The sequence below is a fragment of the Notamacropus eugenii genome, chromosome 3, assembly GCF_028372415.1.
Source record: "Notamacropus eugenii isolate mMacEug1 chromosome 3, mMacEug1.pri_v2, whole genome shotgun sequence".
NCBI lineage: Eukaryota > Metazoa > Chordata > Mammalia > Diprotodontia > Macropodidae > Notamacropus > Notamacropus eugenii.
In genome coordinates this window covers 297724246-297748575 of record NC_092874.1, presented here as the reverse complement: position 1 = coordinate 297748575, position 24330 = coordinate 297724246, and the positions used below count along the sequence as shown (strand labels likewise).

The window sequence follows — 24330 nt, the reverse complement described above, 5'->3', positions numbered from 1 at the left end:
CCATTTTTTTCATAGAATTTCTTGACCTCATCTTTTGCTCTGATGTTGACTCCAAAGTTCCAAGGAGGTTTCGGGAGCTGCTGTATTTGCGTTTGGCTAATGAGATCTGTAAAGTAAGTAGGCTGAATCACCTGAGTCACTTCTTGTTTGTTAGATCCAATGATATCAATCCTTTTCTTGATTTCTCAAAGAGCCTGTGAGCCATCCTTCCATTTCCTGATTTCTGTGGCTTCATTTATAGCAAAAATGTCAATATTGATACACATGCTATCCTCCAATGGAATGCTGAATAGGAATCAATGGAGAAGGATCTCACATTTAAGGAAGTGCAGTTCAACTGAAGTTCAAACTATACCCAAAGGACTATACAACTGTGTTATATGTACCCTTTGACCCAGCAATACCACTACTAGGTCTGTATTCCAAAGAGATCATAAAGAAGGGAAAGGACCCACATGCACAAAAATGTTTATAGCAGCTTTTTGTGAGAGCAAAGTATTGGAAATTGAAGGGATGCTCATCGATAGGGAAATGGCTGAACAAGCTGGGGTGTATGAATGGAGTGGAATACTACTGTGCTATGAGAGTGATGAGTAGGCTGATTTCAGAAAAACCTGGAAAGGCTCACATGAACTCATGCTGAGTGAAGTGAGCAGAACTACGAGAACATTGTACACAGTAACAGCCACTTTGTGTGATAAGTAACTTTGATAGACTTCGTTCTTCTGAGAAGTACAAGGCTCTAAGACAATTCCAAAAGACTCGTTGGAAGAAATGACATCGACCTCCAGACAAAGAACTGTGAAGTCTGACTGCAGATTTAAGAGCACTATTTTTCTCTGTTTTTCTTTCTCGTTTTTCCCTTTTCTTCTGATTCTTCTTTCACAACATGACTAATGTGGAAACGCGCGTAATATGATTGTCCACATATAGCCTATATCAGAGCGTTTTCTGTCTTGGGGAAAGGGAAGGGGAGACAAAAGGAGAAAATGATTCTGGAACTCAAAACCTTATAAAAGTGAATGCTGAAAAGAAGTATTTTTTTAAATAGAAAAGAAAATGAGGTTCAAAGCTGCAATTTCATAGCCACCTTCTGCTTCCTTTTCTGACACTGTCTGTTATCACTGGAGTCCTGCAAGAGGGATGCCCACAAATTTTGTCTTTTTGTTTTAGGAATTGCCATGGCCAAAAGTCACCACCTGGTGGCGAGCCCATAGCTAAGACTGCTCAGGATCCTCATGCTCCTATCTCAGCAGCCTCCTCTTGTCCGATGCCTTCCCTGCCCCAGTTGTCAGGGTTCTCGCCATCCTCATACTGACTCATTCATGTACACGGAACAGAAGAGACGCTCTCTGAGGACAGAGGCCACTTCACTGCTCTTTCTGTATCTCAGTCCCTACAATGTAGCAAGAACTTCTCAGATTATACAGAGCTGAATGGACTTACCACCTCCACACTGATCTGGGGCTTCCATTCCCCATTATCCATTGTGGTGTCCGATCCTTCCTATCCCAGAGATCATTCTCCTCAAAAGAGAAAATAGAAGTAAAGGAGAAGATTGTATCAGCTCATTTATGCCAATCCCTTCCTTGTACTTTCTCTTACCTGCAACATAGCTTGCTTGCAATGCACTCGCACGCACACACACACACACACACACACACGCAGAAATTTACACTTGAATCTAAAATATTGAAGCGAGTTAGACCTAATTATGGGAAATCGAATGATTCCAACCATTCTCAAGTTATTTCCATTTTTTTAAGAGCTGGAGTGGGAGGATAAGAAGGTAGTCTAATCGGCACCCAAATAAAGGATGTTGAGAAATAAAACAGATATTAAGGTACTTGTGGAATTCACACACGAGGTTTACGTGGACCCACTCCCCGCGCGCGCCCCCGCCTCAGCTCGCCCCCGCTTTGCCCCCGCGCCCCATTGTCCGCCCGCCCCACGTTCGCCCCGCGTTCCCCCAATGTTCCTCCCGCGTGTCCACGGTAGCGGCCGACGCGGACGCGATCGCGGCTGGCGGGCGGGGGAGGGTCGGAGCCGTTTCTGCAGGTACCTTCTCTGCATGTACCCGGGCGGGTCAGGGCCGGGAGAGGAGGGGGCGGGGGAGGGGCCAGGGCTCGGGCACGGTGCCCTCCTCTGTGCCAGGACACGGCCGCCCCCCCAAACCTGGGCACAGAGGCGGCCCCTCCCCTTGTCTGCCCCCCAAACCTGGGCACAGCTCTCCCGCCAGAGTTGCCCCTGGGGCAGCTGCCTCTGGTTCATCCCCTAACCTCTCCCCCAAATCCCCAGCATCCAGGGATGTCGGTAACTGAGTTGGGTCCCTCGGTGCCAGGCCTGCTTGCCCCCTTGCTTCCTCTCCCCACAAACAACCCCAAAATGGAGTTGCCCAGGCCCGGACTCACTTCCCAGTGCCAAGGCCTAGCATGCCTTTCCACCTCCCTCTGGGCCAAAGTTGTGTTGATTTTCCCAGTGAGTGTGTGCATACACGTGTCTGTGTGACTTGTGTGTATTTGGAGAGGGTGGGAGAGCTGGCAACAGTCCCGTGCCCAGACCTGATGCACCCTGTCCCCTGGCCCCAGATGCCCCCCTTGGCTGGCCAGACTGGGACTCATCACCCACTCTTTGCCTGGTTTTGGCCAGGCTCATCCTCCCAGTGCCAGAGGCCAGCTGCTCTCCAGCTTACCCTCTAACGTGGGGCATCCCCAGCCCGGGGATGATCCTCCCAGGATGAAGGCCCTGCTGCCCCTGGCTCACTGGGTGACCCTGCCAGAGCATCATGGCCCCCTTCCTAGTTCCTCCCTGAAAGAAATCCTCTCAGGCCACTGGCCACTTTCCTCCACTTCCCCTGAACTTTGCAGAGCTGAACCAAACTCAGACTCCCGGCACGTGCAAGTGATCCCTTTTCTTTGGGTTAGCAGCTCCTGAAAAGGACTGTGGAGGGTGTTGTGGGTCATCGCTGGGCAGATGAGAGAAGGCCAGGCTGCTCCACGCTGGAGCTATTGAAAAGTGTCAATGTTTGTGGATGAAACCTTGCCAATCCCCCAGGCCCTTTCTGGGCAGCCTGGAAGAGTCTGTCCATCTCTGGCCCTGTAAATTCTGTTCACAGTCTGGGCAGATCCTGTGTGCTCACCAGCCTGAGCCAACAGGAGTCCATCCCTGTGGGTCAGTGACTGCCAGAGCAAGACAGTAGGTGGCCTTCAGATGAAAGTCACTTGGCTGGGGAGGCATGTGAAGGTTCAAGGCAGGGGGATGGTAGCATCTTGGCCTGACAGTCCCCAGGAGACTGTGGGAGACTAGTGAGATTCTGGGTAAAATCAGCTCTCATTTGCACATAACAGGATGGAGTGGGGTGAGTCAGGATAAAGCAGAGGGATGTAGGGGGCAGGTGCCCCAGGTTCTAACACCACCCTGGCCCTGCTGGTGACCATGTGATGGCAGATGAGGCAGTATCTTTCTAAACTGGGCTTTTATCCTCTCACATGAAAACAAAGGACTCTTCTTGATGAGCGCCACCTTATTGGGGGCCAGTACTGTGACTGCCTCTGAAATCTCCAAGGGCCCTTTCAATACTCATATTCTATGGTTGTAGGTCAGCATAGGAAGTAGTAGCAGAGAGAGAGTTCTGCCTTTACTGGGCCTGCAACCATGCCTTGTGCTGTTCAAAACATGGGGGTTTTTTGAGGGGGGGAGGGCAGAGCAGGGATTAGATTATGATGACAGAGGGTAGGGTTGGCTTTTCCCTTTGACTGTAGAATTCAGAATAGTCAAGAGCTTAGATTCTCTGTCTTTATGATACTGGAATGCTGAAGATAAGGCTACCTGGCAGACCGGGGGCTTTCCTTGGCAATTTGGGGGGTGCCCATACAGCCTTTTCAGGCCTCCCCTGGGATGTGGTTAGGTTTGTATCCACAACAGCCTGACTACTAGCTGTACTGCTTTGTTTGAGGCCTCGGGCAAAGACTCCACCCAAGCATGGGGGAGGGAGGGTGAGAGCTGATGCTGATGCCCGAGTGGGTGGGCATTCAAAGACTCCAGTGGGGCAGACTTGATTACCATGTGGGGGTGGAAGCTAGCAAGGGACATCAGGCCAGCTGTCTGCCTTGGCTGCTGCCGATTTCCCTCTTCCTGTCCTTGCCAAGTGGGCACCCCATCTTCAGAGAAGCTCACGGGTCGACCAAATGGGCTTCCTTAGCCAGGGAGACATGTGGTTTCTTGCTTTTTAGGACAAGTCTAGTAGGAACTCTCCCTGCTAGCCAAACCAGGCCTTCTTGTTCTCCCAACTGGCAGAGACATCCATTGGGGTCTCTGTCCCACGACCCAAGCAAGCATCTTGGAAATGAAAGCAGTAACCCCCAGAATACAGCTTCTGGCAAAGGTCACAGGCCCTCCAAAATCAAGGTTGGGTATATTAGAGATGGTTTTATAGCATGGATAGACTAGGAAACCAAGCTGAGATCCCCTACAACCTGGTCTCGTCTGTAATCTGAGTTAGGGGTGGTCTAATTCATGTTCATGACATCCATGTCTCCTAAGGCTGGGACAGCCTCCCTTTTGTATCAGCCCTCTGTCACTGAAACTTTGCTTGTGCAATCCTTGACAATTCAGAAATCCCTGAGGAGGCAGTGAGGTTGGAGCTGAGGGAGCTGGGGGACAGGAAGGCCCAGGGCCTGCTTTGGAGGCTCTTCCTGGTGGTATGGGGACCCCTGGAGAATTTACCACTTGTCTGTTTACTCATTTGTAAAATGAGTTCAATAATCCAGTTGTCCATTGAGGGCTCTTACTAAAGAAACACATGACCTAAGGGGTGGGGTTAGTATCTGATGGTTAGCTTGGACCCCATCCACCCTCCAGAATGATCACAGAACTGGGTGCTGTTGGGGATGAGGGGAAACAAAGACATGGAAGGGAAAGCAGGCCTTTCCCTCAGAGTTAACAACTATGGCGAGAAGGAAATTGTGTGTGTGTGTGAAGCGACCTGAGAACAATCCCAAGGCAAGTGTCAAAACCCCAGATTCAGTAAAGACACCAAGGGAGACATTCCAAATGGAGGCTGGAGAGAGAGTGGGGGCAGCGCTTCACCAGGGAAGCCACCTGCAAGAAGATGTCACGGCCAGCTCAGGCACAAAGCTGGCAGGCTTGGCCCTGGTGAGCAGCCACCCTCAGCGTCTGGGAGACACTTCAGAAACTCTTTAGGAAAGCGCCTCTCTGTCCCAGTGCAGCCAGCTTTCCTTTTGGAGGAATCCATCCCTCCCCTTCAACGTCTCCCCCATCAGGCTCTTCTCAGGGGGTCCCAGAAAATCACACCTAGTCAGTCAGTAAGCACAGCTTCTCATTACTTTTTGCTTCTTCCAGGAATTTCTAGCACTTCTAGAGTGAGATTTTGATGATGTCTCGACGCAGTCAGCGCCTGAGCCATCGTTACCATGTTGATGATGATGGAGGCAGCAGCAGCAGCAGCAGTGGAGGAAGTTCCCTGGTGGCTGGTCAGCACACTGCCTTCAAGGACAGTCCCTTAAGGTAAGCCACTCCACAGCGACCCTAGGTCATCTTCCAGATCACAACCACTCAGGGCAGCCAAGGGCCTGGCCAGCTTCCATGTGCACCTTTCTTTCCTGCCCCCATCTTTGGTGGAAACATCACTCTAGTGCTTTCTTTCCCCACAAATGCGAGAATTTCCTGTCCCCAGCACCGTCTCTTCCCCTTCTACCCCAACCTGGGCTGCTGCTGCCTTCACTCTCTGAGAACAGGAACTAGGGAGGGGTGACTTTGAGCATTGAGAGGGCCAGAAACTGAGGCTTAAAGCTGGGCAGGGAACAACCATCATGTGGCCCAGTACCCACGGTTTCTGGGGTGAGCTGCAGGGCCTAGCAAGAGCATAGGAAGCCATGGGGGTGATGGACCTGTGGGGGAGGAGACAGGTTCAGGTGGCTTTAGCTCCTCTTGTACCTCATCATGGTGGTTCCATTTGGAAAGAGGCCCTGCCTGGCCCATGGGAGCTGGGGATTTGTTCCAATGTTATAAAGGATTCATCTGTTGAAGGAATAAGAACAGAAGAGGGCTTTGGGGATCATTTCTTTTCATCCTAGAAGCTCCTTGAAAGTCTCTTCCTCCTCCAGGCCTTTCTCCCCCTGTTTTTCTCCTGCTTCATCTCCTTCACCCTCTTTCCTTTGCTCTTCATGCTTGGCGCCCCCCAGGACTCTGAAGAGGAAATCTGGCAGTGTGAAACGCCTCTCACCAGCCCCTCACCTGGGCCCTGCTTCCAATCCTCACACTACCTACTACAGTGAATCAGTGGTCAGCGAGTCCTACGTCAGGGGCCCCCGGGTCGCCTCGGTGGACAAAAGCTCCATCCTACAAGATCAGCTGGACAGCGATGTCTACTGGAGTGAAGGTGGTGAGCTCTGGCCAGAGCTTGACAAACCCGAGGGCTTGGGCTGGGGAGAAGGAAGGAAGCTCCTCCCTGTCTTCTAAAGATTCCTAAGGAGGCTAGTGTCTGTTGGGAGTTACCTTACTCCTCCAGGTTGGCTCATCTCCCTGGATCCTCCCAGGTGGGAGATCCTTCCATTCTCCTGAAGCCCCTCAGTCCCATAGATGGCACTTTTCCAGATCTGGCTGACAATAACCATGCCTCCTAAGGCAGAAGGCCACCTGGTTTTGTGCAGCCAATGAGCTAAAAATCATCTTTACATGTTTCAGTAAAGTTCCATTACACTTAAAAACATAAAAAGTGTTCTTACCTCATACAGAAATAGGAAGGGGGCCGGATTTTGCCCTTGTGCAGAACTCCATTCCTGCCCTAAACCACATGGGGGGGGCTTCTGGGTTCAGACCCCCAAAGGGGTGGGAAGTCTGAATTCTGAAAAGTTCTGCCAGGTGTTCTACCTCTGGCAGCTGCTGTTGCTGGAAGCCTGAAGCTCCCTGCTTATCAGGCACCTCCATGCTCTGTGCAGGTGGGGACTTGGTGAGGAGGAGGAGAGGCCTGGGAGGTGCTGAGAAGAGTAAGATCAATGGACTGAATGAGGGCAAAGTCACCTATGATATCTATGGATCTTCCTCAGGATACTCCTCGGAGGATGACTCTGCAGGTAGGCAGCACTTCCTGCCTACTGGAACTCCATCCCCTGGACGCTGCCCCGTGTACTTTGAAGGGTGCCCCATCCAGGGGGGATGGGGAGAACATAGATTTCAGATAAAAGGATAGAGAACTCTGCAGTCTGGCTCCAGGTGGGGGTTTGGAGTTTGGGAGGGCCCAAGCCTCAGCATGGTAATGGGGATGCCTGAGGCCCACTTGTGTCTCCTTCTGGGTGGCTCCTCATGTCTTCACTTTCCTGCAGGGCACACACTTATGGACCAGCCTGGCTCAGCATCCTCATTAAGGAATGCTGCCTCCCAAGTTGGCGCTTTCTTGTGGGTGGCCATCACTTTTCCAGGTGGGTTCTGGGAGTGGGTGGGCACACTGCCCAGGGCAGTCCCTGCTGTGGGCCCATAAGAGCTTCCTCATTCCTACGCTGGGGCACACCAGGCCTGGGTGCTAACCCTAGGACAGTGTGTGAAGACAGGCTTTTATGGCAGGATCCCCAGGCACAGCTAGAAAGCCTTGGGAGATTCAAGGAGCAGCTGCAGAGTGGGCAGGCTGGGAGCAAGCTAACTCTGGGATAGGAGGGCGAAGCCTTTGAACCCCTCTGCTGGGACTTTTACAGGTTGGCTCTTTGGCCTGTTCTACTGGTGGCTGGGCACTACCTGCTACCGCCTGACCACAGCTGCCTCCCTGCTGGACGTCTTTGTCTTAACCAGGTCAGTGAGGCCTCCCTGGGCTCTGCCAGAACCAAAGAACCCATGCTTGAAAAAGCTTCACCACGCTTGAGCTCAGTTCAGCTTTTGAGACTTTTGTGCCATGAATCTTATGACAGAAGGTCAGGTCAGGGTCAGGGGTGTGCTGGAATCAGCTGGAACCAGCTTGAACCTGCTCCTGAGTGTCAGCTACCAGTCAGGGCTCCTCTGGGTATCTAGACTGAAGAAGAAGATGGGACAAGTTGTGTGTGCCTTCACCCCCTTCAGAACTGCTTGTTAACCCTTCCCCAGCACATGCCAATCCCCATGAGCACAGGTGCTGCTCTATTCCTGAGTATCTTGGAGGAGCTGTCCCCTCAGTAGTTCCTGCCTCTCATCTCCACTGACTCTGGTGGCTTCACCTTGGCCAGTTGGAAAGTCCTGAGCTCCCAGGGGTTGTAGTCTCTTCCCAGTCCTTCGGGTAGCCAGGCCATCCTTACAGTTTCTCTGTGGGGGGTCATGTCCAGGTTTCCAGGCAGCCTCCAGGGCTGTGTCCAGGAGCCTCTAGAGCAGGGGTAGGGAACCTGCGCTCTCCAGGCCACATGTAGCCTTCTAGGTCCTGGGGTGCAACCTTTGGACTGAGGCCAAGTTTTACAGAACAAATCCTTTTCTTAAGGAGATTTGTTCTTGGAAGTCTAGATTCAGTCAAAGGGCCACCCTTGAGGACCTCAAGTGCCACATGTGATCTCCAGGCTGCAGGTTCCCTATCTAGCTCTGGATTCTTGGGGCCACAGGCTAGGCCCAGGGAGACTAGCCAACCTTGTCAGGGCTTACTCCTTCCAAGTCCCAATTTGACAAGCACTGAAATGATTTAGCCAAAAGAAGCCTGCCCAATTCACTAGCATATAAGCACATTCCTGAGAGCCCTGGGAGGGAGATGCCTTCCACCAGCCCTGTCACCTTTCATAACAACATTCACACATTTGACCAAGGTCAAATTTTCTCCTTCCACTTGACCTCGAGGGCTGTCCATAAAAGCCCAGAGCTCCCCATCGTAGCTGTCCCAGGGTGGGGGCACACCCTTTGTTGGTTTCCTCAGCAGCTCAGGGAGGGTCGCACAGGAATCTGGTGGGGAAGACCAGGCACTAATGTCTCCTCCTTCATCCCCATGAAATCCAGGAGCTTTTCAACTCTGAAGAAGTTGTTTCTGCTTCTCTTGATGCTGTTGCTTCTGGCTTCGCTGGCTTACGGTGAGCCTTGCTGAGTCCCCAGGGCACCCTGCCAGCCCAGACAGACAAGGGCTTGGGGGCAGGGCTGCTGAACGCAAGTCTGGAAGACAGAGCTTTGAAGGGGAGCCTTTAGCCTTTAGGGGAAAAGGGACCCAGGCCTTGTATGGGAAAGTTCTTGTGCCTGAAATGGGATAGACGGCCTGTGTCTCCTCCTCTTGATCCAATCCCACAAGCCTTTCTTGTGCATCTTCTGTATGCAGGCCTCCCAGACTCATGCTGCATGCCTACTATGACAGTGCTGGCTTTACATGGGTGTTTGATCTGCCCCCTCAGTGGTCACTGTCAAGGCACTTGAGGGTGGGGGAACTGGTAGAAGAGCTGAGTCCACAATGAATGGGTTAGCTGGGCAGGACACAGCCAATGCCAGCTCTGGAGGCCTTTGCCCCTTCTCACTGGGGAGAATGGACAGGGTGGTCCTCCCTGGATGGTCCCAAAAGAGCTGTACTCTGTTCAGGAACCATGACATCACTTACCCCCTACTATGAGATGAAGCCCAGCTTGGGAATGGTGACACCACAAGCTGTCAGTTACCAGGACCTCTATTCAGCTGGCATCTCCTGAAAGCACTCTGATCCTCCAGAAGAGACAGGGCTGTATGTGGACCAGGCTTGGGACCAGGAGGCAGGACTTCTCCATGTCCTCTCCCCAGCTGCTTCTTGTCCCTCATTTTTCTCATAATCCAAAAGTGTGTAATGACTCCTGAAAGGATCATGAGAGATGCCTTTCCTGAAGGGTCTTGCCTTCCAGATCATGGGGCCCATAATGCATGCACCTTCCTTGGGCCAGGGTCTGAGCCCATGTGGATGTGACACTGCCAGACACAGTCCAGGTGTAGGTCCTCATCCTGGACATGTTTCCCTTCTGGTGCCTCAGCCTCTGCCTTCATTAGCCTTTCCTCCCATGTGCTAGGTGCTTGGTATTTTTACCCCTATGGACTACAGACATTCCACCCTGCTATGCTGTCCTGGTGGGCAGCAAAGGGCAGCAACAGGAGAGAGGAGGTGTGGGAAGCAGGAGAATCCACCCCATATTTCCAGGTGAGTGCCTGGGTGAGTGCCAGGAACACTTTGTGCAGGACAGGCAGACAGTCTGCTCACAACCAAGTCTGTTCCAATCAACCCCAGAATCACTCAGTCCACTACCATTTCTTAAGTGTGGCCTACTGTGTGTCAGGCACTGTGCTAAGGGATGGGAATTCAAAGAAAGAATTCAAACCCAAACAAACAAGCCCACAGTCCCTGCCCTGAAGGAGTCCCCGAGTCATGAGGAAACAACTAGGTACAATGGAGATCTACCAGGACAGATGGGAGTGAAGCAGTAGAGGGAGTTGGCTATGCTGTTTCTTCTATGGCAGCCATACAGACTATTACCATACCATCTTTGAAGACAGTTCTGGCCTGGCAGGATCTTCCAGGTGGTGTCCTCTCCTAGCGCTGTCTTTGAAACAGCTCTGCAGCACTATGAGGCATCAGAGGAGGGGGAAGCAGGATTAGCCAGAGGAAGCTGCTTTTGTTTCCATTTTGTAATGAACAAAAGTCTGTTTTATTTCCCTTCTCCCTCTCCCACCCATTCAGAAAAATGAAAAGCAAACCACTTGTAACAAATGTGCAGAGTTAAGCAAACCAGTCCCTTTTTGGCCATGTCTAAAAGATCTATGTCTCCTTCTGCCTCCTGAGGCCATCTCTCCGTCAGAAGTTGGGTCATTTTCCAGAAAAGTACTTGGTCACTGCATCGATCAGAGTTCTAAAGTCTTTCAAAGTTGCTTCTTTGTGGTTCTTCTCACTCTGCTCTGCACCAGTTCATACAAAGTCTTCTCAGGTTTCTCTCAATACCACCTATTTCATTGTTTCTTAGAGCACGGTTGTATTCAATCCTTACACCATAATTTATTCAGCTCTTGCCCAGTTCGGGGGCAAGCCAGTAGTTTCCATTTCTTTGTCTTTGCTGTTTGGGTGCCAAGTGTGTGTCATGCAGAAGATAGGTCATTCATCTCAGTGGTGACAGTCTCTTCTTAATGGTCTGTGCTGTGGGGCAAGAGATGAGAATATAAATCCAGGCTATAATGAAGCCTTCACTTAGTAACCTCGATTTATCCATGGATTTCCATCTCCAAACTCATCAATCTTTGCACCAGGGCCACTCACAAGCAGCATTAGGAGACTCTCTCACCTTGGATATGCAGATCCCTGGGGAGCCAGGGTCAGAAAACCTGGGCTCAAGTTTGAGCTTTGCCACTTGCTAGCTTTGGGACCTGGGGCAGTTCAATGCCAACCTCTCAAGACTCAGCCTCCCGCGTTCCCCCGCTGCCTTCAACTGAAATCATAGTTGCCTCCCCCAAAAGGCCTTCCCTAACACCTTGTCACACAGTGAAGTGATTCTGGAGGGGGGGGGGTCTCCAGAAATTGGTAGCAGAGCCCAGACTATCAGAGTTGATCAAGCTGGGAAGACTTGAAGGCTGTGTGCAGATCCTGGTGTCTGCCCACCAGAAGCTTGGCCACCAGGTGATTGGATTTGGGGAGTCATGATGACTTGGGAAGCAGATAAAAAGACCAAACAACCTTTGCCTTCTGCAGCCACCTTCTGTTTGTGGACAGAGGTCAGGGGACCTCAGAGAAGGACAAAGAGTACTTGGTCTCCCTCAGTCCTCACACAGTCCAACCACAGTCTAAGTGGTTGACATTATTCCAGTGTAATCTGAGGGGTGACATGGAGTGGTGGGATAAAGGACATGGCTCTAGAAACAGCAACAGATGAGGTGCTGGATGTCAGATGCACAATGAGGTCCACGATTTTGGACACAGCCAGTGTCAGAATTTGATTTGTCTGACTTCTCATGTCAGCTGCAAGGAGTTTTTTTTTCAGATGTGGGGGGGAAAACAATCAGTGGAATGATCACTCACAGGCAGAAGAATTTGGAGGAGGCAAATCAGCCTCAAGGATTAGATTTCATCACATTTTTAAAGGCAACTAAAAAACCCCATAGTTGCTATTCCAAATGAGCATAAGGCAACAGAGGGCAAAGGAAGTCCAGGAGGAAGCTGAGAAGATCATTTTGTCCTTGTGACCCCAACACTCGGCATAGCCTGTTACACTTAGTGGGAGTGTATCAGTGTTTGTTGGCTGTCCTTGTACTAAGTCCACAAAACAACGTGCAAGGGAAGAAGACACAACTATTATTTGTCAGTAAGAAAGTCCCCAGGCACAGGATACATGATCAGCACCAAAAGATGTCACAACGAAACCAAAGGACCATCTTCACGGAATGAGAAATGCTGGTTACACGAATCATTTCAGCATCAAGGACCAGATCAGTGACTGGGCCCCACAAAGGTCAAAATCCAGCAAGTTAGAAGAAAGGGGGACAAAAGGGGAAAAAACATACCGTACAGCTCCAACAGCTCCAGTCCTTCCTCTTCAGATGTGTCAACCACTCAGGCACGGCAAAAGGAACACTGACTCATAGCATCGTTTCCTAAGGATGTTTGACTGCTGCCCCAAAACATCGCATTCCAGTGAGAAGGCCAGCAATCCTAGAGGCTGCCTCCGTCAGAGACCAGCGGCTCTTGGCAAGCAAAGAAACCAAAGGCAACACTGGATCTGAAAATAGGCCACTGGCGCAAGAGAAGAAGAGGGTGGTGACTAAAGGATACAAACAGTGGCCCCGTGAAACGGCAAACATCAGGAAGGGCCCTCAGCCTCCCTCTTCAGCTCACTCCTGAGAGTGGAGGCCCCCAAATTCTTGAGGCAGCTCCTTCCCCTCTCAGTGACTCACCTTGTTAGGAAGCTGTTCCTGCCTCTGAAATGTGCCACAACTTCTACCTTGCCAGGACAAGCAAAGCAACTCTAACCCTGTCCATGTCCACAAAGTCTGAAAACCATTTTCATGTCTCCTCATCGTGTTGTGTGTTTCCAAAAGTTTTCTTGATATCATTGGTTTTTACTTAACCTACCTTTCCCAGTGTGTCTTCTCAGAAAGAGAAGCAAGGAATTTGGAAAAACCCTGCAAAGCTTGTGTGATCTACTAGTGAAAATCATTTTGAATTAGGTACATCTTTACACACACACACACACACACACACACACACACACACACACACACGCACACATCCCACTGACTTTGAAGACTTGTCTCTAGCTTTTGCTTTCATGTGACCCACCTTGCTCAGTGTATCCTTCCCATTTTGCCCTCCCACAGAGCCAGCCCTTAAGCAAAAGAATAAACCAAAAAGGGGAAGAAAAGTTCAGCAGAACACAGCAGGCGAGCCCAGCATTAGATGCAGGTTCCCTGCCAGTATTTCCCACCCTAGCCAGGACGGGAAGGGAAGAAGATCCTCATGGGTCATGTCTGTTCTTTCCATTTCCATGGTTGTCTGTGGTGCTTGTTTTCTTGTTCTCCTCATTCATTTATTCCACTTTTCCCCAGTTCATGTAAGTCTTCTAATTAAGCAGAGTTGTGGCTTCGTACAGCATAGTCATATTTCCTTGTATCCATAAGCCACTCCTCTGTCAATGAGTTCTTTGCTACCAAAGAACTTTCTTAGTGGTTCAGTTGGTATGGCACTGAATAAGTTAATTTAGGTAGTTTTATCATTTTTATGCTACTGGCTTGACCTACCCACGAGGAGTGAGTACATCTCCAACTGTTGAGATCTCTACGTATGAAGAATGTTTTGTAATTGTGTTCATATAGTTCCTGTGTGTGTCTTGGCAGGCAAACTCTCAGGTTGTATACAGTATACAATTGTATACAGTTATTTTCAATGGAATTTCTCTTTCTATCTCTTCCTGCTGGATTTTCTTGATTAATATATAGAAATGCTGATGGTTTTGATGGGCTTCCAACTTTCTTTAAGTAATTGTTTGAACTGGTTTTGTTTTAAACTGGTTTTTTAGATGACTCTCTAGGGTTCTCTTGGTAAACCATTGTATCATCTACCAAAAGAGATAGTTTTGGTTCCTCATTGCAGTTTTTTCCCTTCAGTTTCTTTTCTGCCTTATTGCTATATCTAGCAGTTGCTGTAACTGGTACAACACTGAATAGCAATGGTTGGCAATGGACTTTCTTCCTTTACCGTGATCTTACTGGGAAGGCTTATCCCCATTACATATCATGCTTGCTCTTGGTTTTAGTTAGATAATACTTATTTTAAAGAAGACTCCATTTATTCCTGTGCTTTCTAGTGTTTTTCAACAGGGATGAGGCATTTTGTCAAAAGCTTTGTCTGCACCTGTTGAAATCATATAAATTTGTTGTTTATGTTATTGATATAATCAGTTACATTTATAGTTTTCCTAATAATTGACCCAGGCCCAACTTCTTGGTATCAATCCAGCTTGGTCACAGTGTCACAATATATCTTTGTGATATATTCCTGTAATCTCCTTTCTTAGCATTTAATATTTTTCATCAATATTCATTAAGGAAATTGATCTATAGTTCCCTTTCTTGGGGAGACGTGACTCTCCTTGGTTTGGGTATCAAGATTATATTTTTGTCATAGAAAGAATTTGATAAGATTCTATCTTTACCTGTTTTTCAAATCGTTTATTTAGTGTTGGAATTGATTACTTTTTAATCATTTGGAAAAATTTGATTTAGTCCTGGGGTTTTTTCTTAGAGAGATCATTTATAGCTTGTTTCGTTCCTTTTTCTAAGATGGGGTTATTTAAGGGCTCTGTTAAACAGGACTATTTATATTTGTAAAATTCATTTCATTTAGATTTTCATTTTTATTATTGGCATGTAGTTGGGCAACAAAGCTCCTAGTAATTACTTTTATTTTCTCTTCATAGATTGTAAATTCACTGTTTTCATTTTCTGATGTAATAATTTGGTTTTCTTTTGTAAAAATTAAATTAGCCAAGGATTTATCTATTTAATTGTTTTTCTCAAAGCTTATAGTTTTATTTATTAGTTCATTGGGGTTTTGTTCTTTCAATTTCGTTCATCTTTCTATCGATTCAAGATTTTAATTTTGGTGTTTAATTGGGAAGGGATTAATCTGTTGGTTTTCTAAATATTTTAGTTGCATGTCTAATTCTTTAATCTGTTTCTTTGTCTCTTTGATTGATGTAAGCATTTGAAAATATACATTTCCCTCTAAGTCCTGCATTGACTGCATCCCCAAAATTTAGTTATGTCATTGTCACCATGAAATTGTTAACCATTTCTATGATTTGTTCTTTGACTCATCCATTCTTTAGGATCCATTCTGTAAGATCCATTCTTTTTCTCCAACTCCTCTATTTGTGTATCTTTCTGTTTCAAGCATATTTCTTGTAAATAACATATTGTTGGATTCTGGTTTCTAATCCATTCAACTGTATTCTTCCATTTTATGAGTGAGTTCATCCCATTCCCATTCACAGTTGTGTTCATTAAATGTATATTTTTTTCCATGCTATTCTTTTACACTCATCCTTTTGTTTTTTACTCTGTCCCTTCTTCAGTAGTCTTTTGTTTCTGACCTTTGCCTCCCTTAATCTATCCCGTCATTCTTCCCTCCCCCTCACCTTTCTCTTAGACGCTTTTCCTCCTACTTCTCCTTGCGTAAAATGAATCTCTCCATCTCATTGTGTGTGTATGTGTATTCTTCCCTCTTTCAACCAGTTCAGATGAGAATAAGGTTCGTGTTGCCTGTTCCCCTCTTCTGTCCCTCCCATTGTATAAACTCTTTCTAGTGCACCCCATTTATGAGATAACTTTCCCCATTCTTTCTCTCCTTCCCCACAACCTTCCAGTGCATTTCTCTTCTCCACCCTTCCATTCTTTTGAGATCCTCACAACATAATACAGTCATTCAGGTCGCTATCTATTTAGACTGCTTCTAGGACCCGTGGTGATCATAAAATTCTGAAGTGGTTACATGTATCATCTTGCCACACAAGGGATCTAAACAATTTGCCCTTTTTTAGTGACTTGTGATTTCTCACTCATGTTCACCTTATTATTCTTCTCCTGAGTTCTGTGTTTGAATGTCAAATTTTCTATTCTGCTCTGGTCTTTTCATCAGGAATGCTTGAAAGTTCTCTATTTCAGGAAGGGTCCTTATTCCCCTGTAGGACGATACACAGTTTTGCTGGGTAGTTTAATCTTATTGTGGGCTCTAATCCTAGATCTTTTCCACTCCAGAATATGATATCCCAAGCCCTGTACTCCTTTAATGTGGAAGCTTCTAAATCTCATGTGTCCTGACAGTACTGGATTATTTCTCTCTGGCTATTTGCAGAATTTTCTCCTTGACCTGGCAGTTCTGGATTTAGAACAGTTGCTGGGAGTTTTCACGTAGGGGTTTCTTTCAGGAAATGATTTGTGGTTTCAAGTTCTACTTTGCCCTCTGATTCTAACACATCTGGGCATTTTCCTTTGTAATATCTTAAAATATTATGTTGAGCTCCTTTTTTGTTCCTGGCTTTTGGATAGACAAATGACTCTCCAATTCTCTCTCCTCAATCCATTTCTAGGTCATTGGAGTTTTGTATGAGATCCTATACATTTTCTCTTGAATTGATTTTATTTTTTGTTGTTGTCTCCTAGAGTTATTAGCTTCTATTTGCTCAGTTCTAATTTTTAAGGAATTCAGTATTTTTGTGCCTCTTTTACTAATTATTCATTCTTTTCTCATATCTTTCTTGTACCGCTTTTTAAAAATTTTTCCTCTTCCACTCTTAAAATCACTTTTTGTTCATTTTTATCTCATTCTTTAACTCTTCTAGGAATTCTTGTTCAACTCTTATCCAATCTACCCTTTTTCTTGGAGGATTTGCTTAAAGATATCTTCAAGTCATTGGCTTCTTCTGTCTTTCTGTCTTGAGCCATAGTAGCCCTTTGTGGTCAGGTTCAGTTTTGTTTACTCATTCTTCCAGCCTATTTCTTGACTATGAACTTGATGTTGGCATTGGGCTCAGCTCACCTCTGGGCTTTCTTAGTTCAGTCCGCAAACTTTCAGTGCTTCCATAGTGGTGATATCTGTTCACTGCTATTCTTGTCTGAGTTGTGCAAGTTCCTGACTCAGGTTTAGGTCTTCTGGCTTGCGGGTGCTGGAGTTTCTGTAGAATGTTATTGGACTCAGTCATTGTTAGCACACTTTGAGGTTCTGCAGGTTCAGAGGGACCGAACTTATTGACTCTTCTTGCGTCTGGGTCTCCTACCCGAGGTATCCCACTGCAGGACTAAAAGTGAACATTGAGTCCCCAGCTGTGCTCTGGGGCTCAGGTCCAGAACCTCTTTGCAGAACCCCTTTCTTGATCAGTGCTCAGCTAGGGCCTCGCTCACTCATAACTGCTCCTCTCAGCCCTACGTCTGTAGCCTAGAAGAGTCATTTGGCCCCCTTCATGCTCCCAGGATAGCCTGGGATCTGCTCCTGCTCAGGGATTCAGTTCTAGCCCTTTTACCATCCTTGGGCAATGAAATGCTTCCCACTGTCCTGGCTGCCATTATGTTGGGCTCCTGGCCAGCCCCCACCTCAGTGTCCACAGCTCTCTTATTTCTTAAGCTTCCCTGGGCTGGAGAAATGACGCACAGGGATGTTTTCTTGGCTTTCCTCATGAGAATGTGGTCTGGCACATTATCTAGATGGTTAGAGAGGAGGTGGGCTGGGCTCATCAAAAATGCCCACCCTCCCTCTGTTCTCTTGGTTCTGCCCCTGTGCTGTGTGGTTGGTGGGGAGGGGACCTTCTGCATGCTTAGCCTCCTTTGTACCTCTTGGGGAGGTCTCTGACCTGGCTTTTTGCCCTGAGCTCTCTCAGCTTCTTCGACATTTCGACCCTGGTGACCCTGGCCCTCCCTCATCACTCTCCTGGCTCACTGCCGCAGTGTCCTGAGTGGCCTCCCTGCCTCCAGTCTGTTCTGCACTCTGCTCTCAAAGGAACTTTCCTTAAGAACAGAGCAGACCAAGTGACTTCCCTCCTCAGTCAATGGCAGGGCCTCCCCTTTGCCCCCCAGAGGAAAACAGCCCCACCCTGTCTTTCCAGCCTTAGCCTCATTGGTCTTCTGTACTCCTTTCACACTCGGTGACCCTACCCAAATGGCTGCCCCCATGCTGAGAATTCATTCTGGTGCTCTTTCTTCCAGTCAGCCTGTCAACCCACATGTATTTATTAAGCACTTCCTCAGTGCCGGGTCCCGGCCTAGGGGACACAGGTACACAAAATGAAACCATTCCCATTGACCAGGAACTTCCATTCTCAGGCGGAGACCAACAATGCTTACGTTTTTGTAAATAGCGTAAGTGTGAAATGAAGAAATCTGCCGACAGCAGTTAAACGACCTGGTGGCTTTTAATGTCCTTGTCTCCTCCATTCAAATGGAAGTTCTTCGTACACAAGAAAGGTTTCCTTCTTGGTCCTTGTGTTCTCAGCACTCAGCCCCACCTCGGGCACACAGTGGTGCTTAACAAATGCCCAGTGCTCCTTGTTCCTCCTCCTAAGAGACTTTTCATCTTTGTGTGTTTTCCTCCTTGTTCCCAAGGCTGAACAGCATGTCCTGTCCAAGGTTCATGCCCTAGAAAGGCGGCTGGAAACTCTGGCTTCTGAATACTCTGCACGTTGGCAGAAGGAGGCCATCAGGCTGGAGTTGCTGGAGCTGCAGGGAGCCAGTGGGAATGGAGGTGGAAAAAGCCTGAGCCACGAGGATATTTCAACTCTCCTGGAGGGCCTGATGAGCCAATGGGAACCCACCCTGAAGAAGGACTTCCGTAGGGACACCACTGCCCACATCCAGGTGAGGAGAACGCTCTGCTAAGAAGACCAGGTCGGCAAGCCCAGCTAGTGGAAGGCATAGAGGTCTTGAGGTGAGGCAGCACTCTGGGCTTGGCAGGACCTGCCAAGTTCTCTGGGTCTTGTTGAACGCCTGTCTCCTTTTTTGTGGTCTCCAGGAAGCACTCACCACCCTCAGGGCAGAACATCGGCAAGATTTGGATAATGTTCTAAAGAAGATTTCTCAGGCATCCCAGGTAATCCAGAAGCTCTGACGGTTCTGGAGGCAGAGACACAGGGGATGGAGGGCGGGGGGGGGGGGGGGGGGGGGGGGGGGGGCGGGGGAAAGGGTGCGGGGAGGGGGGGAGAGGGGGCAGAGACGTCTTGGGGGAGGTCACTTGTAGCTGGAAATGTTGGTGCTGCTGTCAGTAGACCTAACACTTGCTTACAGGTTTCTGGCCAGATTCCATACTTGTATGGGAGCATATTCGATTGACTCATTGTCCCTGAGAGCTCCTGTCTGAGGACTCTGGATCCCCTTGTCCGAAGGATAAGCAGAGAGCTTACTGATCTAAAGCAACCTAAGCCTCCTCCTGTAGCTCCTTTCTGGAACCCCTTTCCTGTACTGAGCACATCCATGCATGAAGACTAGGGAGGGATAAGATTGTCAATGAGAAGACTGTAACTCAACAGCTGAGTTTGAAACTCTTTTCAGGGACTGAGAAGTGACCTCACCACTCTAGGGAAAGTGGTTCATGCCTAATCTCAGCTGAGTTGGGGTCTCTGTCAGATGCCTCCTCTTGGTGGGATGATAAGAGAGGAGTCCAGTCTTTGAAAGGTCTAGCCCAAACTCAAGGTCAAGATTTCTGGAGCCCAACAGTTTGCAGAGACTCAGATCCTCCTTAGCAGACAGAGGGTCCACCCAGAGGAGACAATGAGTCCCCAGAGTGTGGTTTGGTGTTTTCATCAGTCTCATTGTGCCATCATCTTCCTTACAGGAGCTGGAAAGCTGGGTGCTCCAGCTAAAATCTGAATGGCAGAGGTAAGGCCCCAAACTAACTGGCAAAGAGAAGAGGAGGGAAGGAAGGCTAGAAAACTAGACCAGAGAAAGCACCACTGAGATTCTCTGGGGGGGTGTCAGTAGAGCCAGAATACTTGGGTTAGCATGTCCATAGGATTAATCCCAGCTGGTAAGGACCTCAGAGAGCAGATGAGGGTCCTGAGGCCTGGGAGGGAAATGACTTGGCCAGGGTCACACAGGGAGTAAATGTCAGGGAAGACTTGCACCCAGATCTCTGGTTCTGTTCTTTCCCTTTGATAGTGGTTCTGCTTGACTCTATCCTGTGTCACTAGCCAGTGGCTGCCCTTCCCTTTTCCTTTTGTCACTGTCTAGTTTGGCCCAAGAAGCCCTCCAGGAAAACATATTAAAGGCTATGGGTCCACTGGAGGCCCAGCTGGCTGGCCTGAGACAGGAACTGGCAGCCCTGAGCCAGAGACAGGCTGCAGTGGCAGAGGAAGTAGACCTTTGGCCACAGAAGATGGCAGCCCTGCGCAGTGATGTGAGTCCTCCAGTCCACCACTTAGACCACATGTGCCCCTCTCTCCAAGGTGGGCTGCCTGAGCATCTGCCCAGGGAGACCCAACCCTCTAAGGTGTCCACTGGGGTCCAATGAGATCTTTTTTGGTAGACCTGAAAGCAGTGGAAAAATGCCAGTCACTTGGTTCACAGCCGTCCCTTCCCTGGCACCAGGAAGACATGCATAGGCTCTGAGCTCTCAGAGTCTTTCTAGACACCCCCTCCCCAGGTCCCCTGTCCCGGCCCTCTTTCTTCCTTACCTCTACTGTTTTGTGGATGGTCTCTGGTGGTTTCTAGGTGGAGTCTCAGTTCCCAGCCTGGATCAGTCAGTACCTTCTTCGAGACAAGGGCGCTAAGGCTGGGCTTCTTCAGCTGGAGGAGGTACAGGCCCAACTTCGGGACCTGGAGCACAGAATCCTCACTCAGGTGGCAGAAGGGCAGGTCAAATCTGCCAGTGAAGCTGCTGCCAGCCTGAGGCTGACCCTTCACAAGGAAGGAGTGACTGGGGTCACAGAGGAGGTGAGGCCTGCCCCATTCCCTGTCTGCCTGTCGGAGGTCATGGGTTTGCCCTGAGAGGAGCCTCCAGGGAAGGAAGGGGAAGCCCTGGCAGAGCAGGTAGCACACGTGGCCCTCTGGTGAAAGGGCTGGGCCAGTTCTGCAGGCAGCTAGGCCCATGAGTCCATCCATGCCTGTCTTTTAGGATGTGCACCAGATTGTGAATGAGGCCCTGAAGAGATACAGTGAAGACCGCATTGGGCTAGTGGATTATGCCCTGGAGTCCTCAGGTAGGTAGCCTGTAGAAAGCCAGAGGGCTGGGGACATGATGGTTGCCCATTAAGGGACAGCAGGAATTAAAAACTCATGATGCCCCTTATGGGACGGGGCAGTTGAAGGGCTGATGCCCTGGCAGTGACCCCTCATCTTCAGGACTACCTCTGTGTCCTGCCAGCCCTCAGCTGCCCCCACCTCACTTCTCTCCCTCTTGTTCTTTCAGGGGCCAGCATCATCAGTAGCCGCTGCTCAGAGACCTATGATACCAAGACGGCCCTTCTCAGTCTGTTTGGCATCCCCTTGTGGTACTATTTCCAGTCCCCAAGAGCCATCCTCCAGGTATGACAGAACAAAGGGCCCCCAGCTTGGCTCTCTGCCATCTCCCACCTTCTGTGGGGGCTGGGCTCTCAAGGTGGGAGGATTACACAATGGAAATCTATTCCATTGGCTGCCCACCTGACTTGTCACCTGACTTGTCTTCTGCCCACAGCCAGATGTTTACCCTGGCAACTGCTGGGCATTCCGGGGCCCCCAGGGCTTTGCTGTGGTTCGATTATCTGCCCGCATCCACCTCACTGCTGTCACCTTGGAGCATGTACCCAAAGCCCTGTCTCCCATCAGCAACATCCCTAGCGCCCCCAAGGATTTTGTCATCTTGGTGAGTATCTGAGCCTTGCAGCTCTCCATTCCCGTATGCCTGACAGCCATTTCTTAACAGCAGCATTGTGAGGTGAGGAATGGAAGGATGTGCCCATTTTACAGCTGGGATATTGAGGCTGGTCTCTGGACTCCACAACCAGCCCTTTCCCTGCTCCCCCTCTTCTTAGAGAGAAGCCAGAAGAGGACAGCTGACAGCAGTCAAGATTTCAATGCTGTCTCAGGGTCCTTTTATACAACTCCTTTATACATGGGTGCCTCCATGGCCAGGTGTCCCATGGGGGAGCTGAGTGGGGATGATGAGCACCATTCCCTACAGTCACCTCCTTAGGGCAGAGTTGGAATGTCCTCATAAGGAGGATGTGGGTGAAAAAAGTGGAGCCAGAGGAGAAGAAGAAACGTGTAGGGGAACAGGATGCTTCAGGACCTAAATCCTGATAGATGAAGAAACTGAGGCACCTACAATTAAATTGTGTGTCCCAAGCCATTCAGCAGCTTAGGGGAAGAGGCAGAGAAGGAGGCCAGGGGCTTGGAGGGAAAAGGATCTGTCTACTGAGTTAGTGAGAGATGCTGGAAGGTGAGGGGACCAAAGAAGGAGACATCATGGTGGCTTTTGCTTTCTCCCCTTTACTCTCCCCAATGTATCCCCCCCTACACCCCCTTCCTCCTCCTCTTCCACCTCCTCCTCCACAACCTCCCCTTCCTTTGCCTCCCTGGATTGATCTGGATTCATGTCCTAACAGCATGACCTTTCCTCTAACCCCCTCCCATCCATCCATCCATCCATCCATCCATCCATCCATCCATCCATCCATCCCTTCCCTTTGCTTTTCCTTCTCTGTAGGGGCTAAATGAAGATTCACAGTCGGAAGGGGTGGCCCTCGGGCACTTTACCTATGATAATGCTGGGGAGTCCATTCAGACCTTCCACTTTCAGGTATGGAGGGCTGGCCCCACAGTGTCCCAGGGAGGCTGGTGCTCTTGAAGGCTAGTTCACCAGCCATGGGGATGCTGTGGCTTTGCTAGGAGCTGCAGTTTGAGCCAGGACCCCATGGTTCTGATAGCAACCTGAGGGATAACATTCAGCCACTGAAGAAGGCCTGGGGGGGACGGGCTCTGGGGTCAGGATGTCCACCAAGGGATCACGAGCCTTCCTGACCCCAGTCTCCTCTTCCCACAGGGCAATGACACAGCCCCATACCAGGTGGTCGAACTTCGGATCTTAAGCAACTGGGGTCACCCTGAGTACACCTGCATTTACCGCTTCCGGGTCCATGGGAAGCCTGCCAATTAGCCTCTCCCCCCCAGGGCCTTTCCCCTCTTTCCCCCTTCAGCCCCTCCCCTCCCCCAGCAAGCACTTCATCCCACTTTCTCGCCCTCTCCCACACTTCATCCCTTATGGCCACTGTGGCTTCTGGGAGAGATACAAGGTGGGAGCCTACCACCATGGAGCAGTTTGGCCCCACCCTGCCCTCTCTGATGGAGAGGAGATCACCAGCTCAGCTATTTGTTTCACTCCCCATCCTCTTGAGGGTCAGGTGGCCCAGCTCCCTACCAGGCCCTGCCTGCCCTCAGGAGGTGTATACACAGCTATGTATGATATGTTGAAGGTGTGAGTCAAGACATCATGAGGGCCTTATTATGCTCAGCAGCACTCAGAACCACAGCTTAGGCCACCTTAGCTTACCTTGCCCAAGAGTCTAGGTCAAAGAACTTGGTTTATTGAGGGCATGACAACTTGGGCAGTTCCAAAGGGCAGACTGGTAGACAGTCTGTCTTGGGCATGCCCCAGCAGGTGGCTAAAGCTCCCGTCCATGGTAGCATGCATAGTTCTCTTTACCATGGGGCATGATGGGGGCAGTCTTTGAAATCTGAAGTATCTGGGACTGGCCACAATTCCCTGGTGTTAAGTTTATTGGGATAGAGTTGGGGTTAGTTTTTTGGAGTTAAGGCTGGGATGGGAGGGGAAGGGCAAATTCTTTGGCCCTGCGGGCCGATTGTATTATGTATATAGATAGATATTTATATTTATACATAGATCTCTTTGTTCTTTGTTATCAGACAGAAAAGCTACGGGCTTCATTTCTGGCTTCCTCCCCCTGGGGCCCAGGGTGATATTCACTCCAGCTCCAGCTTGGGGTGGGGGGCAGGCTGTCAGGCACGGATCCTCACAGTGACATTGCCATCCTTCCTGCCTTTTACTGTAGGAGGGAAGGCAGGCCTTCACACCACAGGGCTGGCCACTGGTCCCTGAAGCAAGCAGGGGCACTCACTCATCTGCAGGCTTTGGGGGTCACCAGCAGACAGTGGCAGGCTGACCCTAGCTGGCCCTCAACCCAGTTTGCTCCCTCTGCTTCTGTTCGCTTACCAGGAAGCTGGCGTCTGAGCAGCCCTGCATAGGAACCTACAGATGGGGTCTTAGTTCTTCCCCATCACAAAGGCTACTGTTTAATTCTTTACTTTGATTTTTTAATCAACAAATTCTAATTTATGCCTATGCAAATATAAATTTTCCCTGGGATCTGTGGCTTCTCCTTCTCCACCTGTTGCTCTTGAGGCCAA

The 24330-nt window shown here is 49.3% G+C and overlaps 1 protein-coding gene across 1 annotated transcript; it reads left to right on the top strand.

Moving 5' to 3' along the window:
• The first annotated feature begins 5395 nt into the window (after positions 1-5395).
• LOC140532100 (SUN domain-containing protein 2-like) lies at positions 5396-23062 on the top strand. The gene is made up of 17 exons (XM_072650643.1): positions 5396-5526; positions 6204-6403; positions 6960-7094; positions 7344-7439; positions 7710-7803; positions 9269-9365; positions 10010-10105; positions 18538-18789; positions 18944-19021; positions 19763-19806; positions 20158-20323; positions 20638-20859; positions 21041-21125; positions 21335-21450; positions 21602-21769; positions 22613-22705; positions 22949-23062. Exons 1-17 carry the CDS (start codon positions 5396-5398, stop codon positions 23060-23062), a joined length of 2187 nt encoding a protein of 728 aa, XP_072506744.1.
• The last annotated feature ends 1268 nt before the right edge of the window (positions 23063-24330 follow it).